Source organism: Alligator sinensis, unplaced genomic scaffold, assembly GCF_000455745.1.
Source record: "Alligator sinensis unplaced genomic scaffold, ASM45574v1 scaffold1517_1, whole genome shotgun sequence".
Taxonomy (NCBI): Eukaryota; Metazoa; Chordata; order Crocodylia; family Alligatoridae; genus Alligator; species Alligator sinensis.
In genome coordinates this window covers 457,856-464,829 of record NW_005842459.1, presented here as the reverse complement: position 1 = coordinate 464,829, position 6,974 = coordinate 457,856, and the positions used below count along the sequence as shown (strand labels likewise).

At 44.3% G+C, this 6,974-nt stretch overlaps 1 protein-coding gene across 1 annotated transcript in view; it reads right to left on the bottom strand.

Annotated features, from left to right (window-relative positions):
- Window positions 1-1,957: 1,957 nt before the first annotated feature.
- PSMG3 (proteasome assembly chaperone 3) overlaps window positions 1,958-6,974 on the bottom strand; it is a 6,418-nt gene continuing 1,401 nt past the window's right edge. Inside the window, exons 2-3 of the mRNA XM_006030686.3 lie at window positions 4,630-4,847; window positions 1,958-2,811 (exon numbers count right to left, since the gene is read on the bottom strand). Of these exons, the coding sequence (XP_006030748.1) occupies window positions 2,659-2,811; window positions 4,630-4,845 (369 nt within the window). The 5' untranslated portion in view covers window positions 4,846-4,847 and the 3' untranslated portion in view covers window positions 1,958-2,658. The remainder of the gene's footprint in view (window positions 2,812-4,629; window positions 4,848-6,974) is intronic.

Here is a 6,974-nt window from a genome sequence, read left to right as displayed (position 1 = left end):
GATCTACAGGCACCCCTAACACCTGCCCCTGCTGCCAGGCATGTGCCAGGTCTCCCTTTGCTCCCTGGAGCGCGCCAGGTTGAACCCCTTCCTTGCCTCTTCAGGAACCTCTGCGGAGGGTGTGGATGTATTTGTGTCTATGCTCTCCCCATTGTGGCTGCAGCAAATCGCAGGACCTCTCAATCTCTTCCTGGCCCTAGCTCAGGTGGGCATCTAGCTGACAGAAAAGGCTCCAGCCCAGCTTCCTGCCCCTCATCTATTCACATCTCTGGGGAAGAGTTTCCCTGGGCAGTGTCCGCTGGCTCCTTGGTCTTGTTCGAGGGTCAGCGGGCACTAGCTTTGCTCGGTACCCCATCCTCTGAGCACTTGTTAGTAAGCTTTGACCCACACTCCCATCCATTTTCACTTTAGTTCACAAAGTATCCAAATGTTACACACTTAATAGCCCCTTTTAATAACAGAGGCAGCAACAATTTCTTTGGGGCCCAGCCCCACTGCCCACCGCCATGCATACCAAATAGGCCTGTTGCTGTTTATTTTCCAGTTCCACGGCTAAAAAGTTGCAAAACATACATTTCCAGTTTGCTGCGCTTCTGGCTCCTTGCTCAGGGCTCCCACACCCAGAAAATAAACACCTGGGCAGGCTTAGGAATTCATAATCCTTGCCCCACATTACTACACCCAGCAAGTCCAGCCTGTTGTTGTTCCTGTGTCCTACGGTATTTTGTAACATTTGGGGCTCCTACGCATCAGTGCACTCACCGCTGGACTGGGCCACAACGTAAATAACCTTGCTGAAGCGGCCACTTGTTTAGGAAACAATGAATAAACACTCGGTGTGTGACTTACACATGGCAAGATAGCTTTAAAAAGGTGCAATTAGGGTTTTGGATAAGCACAATACTTAGCTTGTACACTGGGCGGAAAGATTCCTAAAAAGCAGACAGCTTGTCTGGTAGAAGCAGCTAGGTCTATAAATCTGTTCATTGGGGCACATATTTCTGTGAATTACAGCAGTGCAAAGAGCAGTGTTGGCAGCTTAGGGACCTAAAGATTTTTTCACGCCACTCACGTATCTAATTTATATCTTACAGGAAGCAGTAAAATACCAGCCTAACTACCTGCAGCTTTAACTAACAGCCAGCTGAAAAAGGATTCCAACTTCCTCCTTTGCCAGTCACCCACAGACGCAAGACAAGCAATCTCTCATAATGCTATTACACTGGGTAGTTATCCTTTGCTTGTTTTTAAGCAGCTGTTCGTGTTTCTCTTCAGGACATAGTTGGAATATTTGCTATTGCTATCATGGAGGAAGCGTTCAGGATTCAATTTATAGTATTAAGTCATATTCCCTGAGATGGTAGAGGCTGTGAGCAGTAGAAATTGCACATTCAATACCAGGACTTAGAAAATGCTTTGAAAGGTTATTTGTGAAATAGTGTTTAGAGACTTCAACATACCCTGGAGCCCTCCTTGTCCAGAATTGTAGCAAGGGTGGCGGGTATAAAATAAGGGGAATGTCAGGATTCTGACAACTGCAGGCACAGTGGCTTGGAGACACAGATTTCTAAATAATGCAGTTAAGCCATATTTCTTTAAAGGGACACTGTAAGCCAGGCAGTTTGAATCTGAGTTTTTTTTAAACTGCACTTTTTGACATCCAGTCTTTTAAATAGTATGTCCTGATAATTTTTTTAATTCTTTTAAAAGATGCACGGATTGTTCTGCTCCTCCACTGCTATCTACAAGGTCCTGTTAGCAAGGAAGAAACAGAATACAGCCCCTATCCTGCAACTGCAGCTGTGGAGGCAAGTCCTTGTGTCCGTGCAGAGGCCCTACTGAATGTAATGGGGCTTCCAACAAGCACCAGAGTCCACTGATGAGAATGTAACAGCAAGATCGGGACTTGGACGTTCCAGTGAGGTTCGCTATGTACTAATTAAGCACGCTGCAAAAATAGAGAAAAATATTTTTATTTAATCATTCCTCTCGATGACAACAATATTAGATGCTACTTGTAACTACAGCTTGCACAGATATTTGTAACTTTCAAGTTAATGGTTTCTCCTAAAGACAGAAGCTGGAGTGCCCGATGTGCGCAACTATGCACAATAAAGATTTGCTATGGTTTCCACTGGACCCTGAAGTCAAGAGTCAACATTTTCCCCTATTTTGTACTGTCTGCAGGCCCAATTAACTTGATTCTGGTCCAAAATGTTTCAAATCATCTGGTTGTCATGGGGGAGAAGCAGGTAAATGATGCTTTCATTGATGTTTCTTTATTCATTCTGCATCAGACTTTACATTACGGCACAGTGTTTCGTTGTCACAGGGCTTTACTTCTCAAGATAAGGCTACAAAGCCACATGCAGTTCTCCAAAAAAATGCCGCCCTCCCCTCAGTGTGAGAAAAATAAAAATTCCTTGAGTGTTGAGAATACCATTCCAAATTAATTACTCACTGAATGGGCTCCAAATCCATGTCACTACCACCACTGCCACCATCACAACCTCAAAGCATTCTACATGGTATACAACATTTCACAAAATTCCTTAACATGGTCCAAAGCTGTGATAAAGAAATCCCATCATTTCCAATACTCTGTCCTTTGTATCCTGACTCAAGATCTCTTCCTTTCAATTGCATGGAAAGTGTGCCTCACCACACTTGGCAACTTTGGATCACTTCCTGCAGAGCTTTTATGCCGTCCATGGTCTTGTCCTTTAAGGCGATAGCCAGAAGAACAGGTTTGTTCCCAGCTTCCTCAGACACAAACGATACCAGGTTTTTGGCACACACATGGATGAGGGGCTGAAAAGCAAATAAAAACACCCACATTCCTTCACTTGAGAGAATCTTCCCAAAGTGGTCCATTAGCTAATAATATAATCCTTCTGAAATAGCTATTTACTGAGCATATTTAGGATCTGTCAGTATGGGGCTCAAACTGTTTGCTGAAGAGTTTAGACATGATCTGAGGCTGAAGTGCCATTTGGTTACATTGTAGAAGGGAGCAGGTTGGACCCATAAATTCTAGCCAAATAAACCAGGCTTAATATTGTAACTGGAGCTGCATTTTAACCAAATTTTATAGTAGTTCAGAGAGAACTCTGAAGCCCAGTGAGGAAAGTCACTCATGACAGGGCTATTATCTGAGATGTAACACCAGGATTTCCCACATCACCAAATACCAACTAATGTAAAAATCCAATGCACCCTGACGAACATCCCCATCACAGCCAAGTTTTTAAAGACATTATTAACTCTTATGTTCTTTAATAACCTGCTATAGACTAGGATGCATTTGACTCTGGTAGGAATGCAGGCCTATTTTTGCAATACTTAAGCCTGAAACGGTATCATTTGAACGCCTGCTGGTGACAGCCAAAGTCTATAAACCAAAAACAAATAATCAGGCTAAGAGTACTAGTGAAAGGTAATATAATCAAACCTTTTTAATTAGGCAGTCTCTAATAAGTATACCTACCTTGTTCAGGTTTTAATTATATCCATTTTACTATGCATGTTTTTCAGAGGTTTGCTTTTCTTTCTACCCTTACGTTGGGGCTGGGATGTTCATTATCCCAAAATGCCAGACAGGAAGTGCTTGGTTGTTGAGCAAATCAATTTTTTCCTTAAAAGTTTAGATTAATTAATTAATTAATTAAAAGTAAAGGAGCAGGTAATGACCATGTACATAAAAACTTGCTGAAATTATTTCAGAGTATAAATATGCCTACTGGCAACAGGAAAAGTCATAGTTTAACATATGGTAACAGACACCAAATTGCTTTTTTGCTCCAGTTTAAGTGGACTTTGCACCACGAAAGTAGCCATTTCAAATAAAAGCAAACAAGTCCCATGTGAAGGGAAGGAGGCCAGTTAGTAAAGTCATGGATTGCATAAAGAGAGGTTGCTGGGAAAATTAGGAATTAGTCACATTACTGGCTTTTTTTAGTTAGGGTTAGCAAACAATACTAGGCAGTTCTAATAATACTGCAGAGCCATGTGATCTTGCAGCATCATGTAACTTTATGTTTAGTACTGGTCTAGCGGATACTTTCTGAAATACGTTGTTTTCTTGATTTCTGTATAATGGTCAATTAAAAACCCATTTTGTTTAAGCCAAATTGAATTCAACTTAGCAAAGGCAGCTGCTGGCAGGGACATTTGAGAGGGAAACGGAAGTCAATTCTGGAAAAGACAAAGGTTGGGAGAAAAAAAAAAAAGAGTGGTGGGAAGGCAAAACTGACTACAGCAAGAGCCAAAGAAAGGTTAATCTAGGCCACTAGGTTTATTCTTTCATCGTTGCAGACAACAGGAGCTGGATCAAGCTCACTGTGAACCCCGGAGGCATTATATAGCCAGCAGGGCGAGGCGCAAACAGATCCAAAGACGCCTTCAGTTTAGAGTTAATAGGACTTTTGTAATATTGAACGCTTGGTAAAAGCACAGGATTGACTGGTGACCCCCTCCTCCCTCAGCACCAGATTCTTCCATCCTGCCGCTACACGCAAATGTCAGCCTGTCTTCACGCAGCTGATTCATCAACCTCTTGGCAGCCTGAGCAGGATTTCAAGCTAGCGTAAGTCCCCCCTCGCTCTTCAGCATGATGTGCTCTGCTTTTACCTCATCCTGCCCCAGCAGCACTTTTGTGGTGAGGACAGGTCGGCCGACGTCATTGCTTACGACGTTGGGGTCCACGTAGACCAGTGTCCCCATCTTCCCGTACTGCGTGACCACCACCAGGATGGAGTTGGAGAAGGCCATGCACACCACCTCTGTTGGCACTCCCTGCACCGCCACCGTCCTCTGCCTCGATGTCACAATGGGTTTAGCTTCCATGGCTGCGAGGGAGAAAAAAACACCAGCGTTCAGCTGTACAGCTGCGCGCAACGCGGCGCAGCACAGTGCACCCCCAACCCTGCCAAACAGCTTCCCGGGGGGCACCCGCCCCCAGGCCCAGCGGCAGAGCCACCGGCACGTCCCCATGGGCGTCACTGCCAGCACCTGCCGCCCCCAGGCCCATCACTAGAGGCACAGCCGCCCCCAGACCCATCACTAAGGGCACAGCTGCCCCCAGACCCATCACCACCGCCCCCAGCCCCAACACTAGGGACACAAATCACACTGTGGCAAAAAAGGGCTAATATAATCTTAATCTATATAAATAAGAACAACAAACAAAAGGAAAATCATGGATGTGATTTTTACCTCTCTATGCAGGATTGTCAAAATGGATACTTTAAAACTGTGTACAGTTCTGGCGTCCACATTTCAAAAAGGATGTTGACAATACTGGTGAGGGTGGAGGGAAAGGGCCACAAAAATGGTTTGAGGGCCAAAAAACATTATTATAGTGAGAGACTCAACAAATTCATTCAGCTTAATTTATCAAAAAAGAAAACCAATGGGTATCTTGACTGCAGCATAAGACAGACATAAGCTTTGGTTCCAATAGCTAAGATCTGAATCAACAAATATTCAAAATGTAGTTTAGCACACATTTTTAATAGTAAGGATGATTCATAATTTTAACACACTACTGAGAGAAGTTGTAGATTCTCCATCTCTTGGTGCCTTCCAATCAAGTCTGCAGACCACACCTGAATGTATGCTTTAAATTACATCTGCTTCCTTTCCTGTAGTTCCTGCCCAATTTGCTGCTTTGCCTTTTGCTTCCTGTCCTATCTGCTCCTGTACCTGTCACCTCCCTGATCTGCTGCATGCCGCACACACAGGCTGCCCATGCCAGATGTAGCTCCTGTGTCATAGGATAGTCAATCCCAGACTTGACAATCTAATGGTTGGATTTTCTCTCTGATGTATTGGTAGCATGTTACTTTCCACTTGATACTGATGACTGAGGTACTATCCGTATTCACCAAACAACCTGCAGAGCTTGGGGTCTAATTCCTGAGGACAAGACCTACAAGGGAAATGTAGGGGCCCAGTATATCCTGGTGTGCCCCCTCCCTCCTCCACTTTTTGGAAACAGGAAATAGAGTGATTTTATTTGGGGCTCACTACAACCGTACCCCCACCATAAGTCCTACCTGAGGATGCCCTTTATGGTCCTGAATGCAATGCAAACTCACCAATCTTAAAAAGGCTTTCACCCAACAAGGACACTCCTCCAGAGAGATAGATCGCACTTTGAAAGAGCCACCCGGATACCACATGAAGAACTGCTGCAGTACAGAAGAAAAACCGCCACAAAATCACACACCACTGGTTATGACATATCACCCCTCCCTTGAACCTGGATGGAAAATCCTCAAACAATTGCAACCCGTACTAGAAAGAGACCCTATTCTTAAAAAGATCTTCCCAGAGCCACTTATCCTAGCCTTCAAACAAGCACCGAACCTCACTAATCTCATCAACAGAAGCAAACTTCCTCAAGCCCAGAACACACCAAAAGGATCCAGACCACGCCATGACAAGAAATGCAAAACCTGCCAACACATCTCCACCACTCCCCGCAATTACTACACCCCACAACAGAGCCATCAGCATTCCTGGATCTTACAGCTGCACCTCCAGAAATGTAATATGTCTCATCCATTGCACCAAATGCCCTGATGGAAAATACGTAGGAGAGACCAAACAACAACTGCGCACCAGAATGAATGCACACTGGAAATATATCAGACAGGTATACCCAATTACCTGTGGGGGCACGTTTCTCCAACCTCTCTCCAATCTCTCAGTCCTGATCCTCAAAGGAAACTTACACAACACTTCCCAGAGACGAACCTATGAACTGCACTTCATCAACCTCCTGGATACTAAAAATCATGGACTAAATATAGACATTGGATTTATGACACATTATAACCTGCCTGACATCTCACTCCCCAGGTATCTCTCCACTTTCACCCCCCTTCTCTCTCTTCCCCCCACCTCCCCAGCCTGTCTCTCACCCACTGACTCCTCAATCTACATTTTCACTGACTACCTGTCTTGTATGC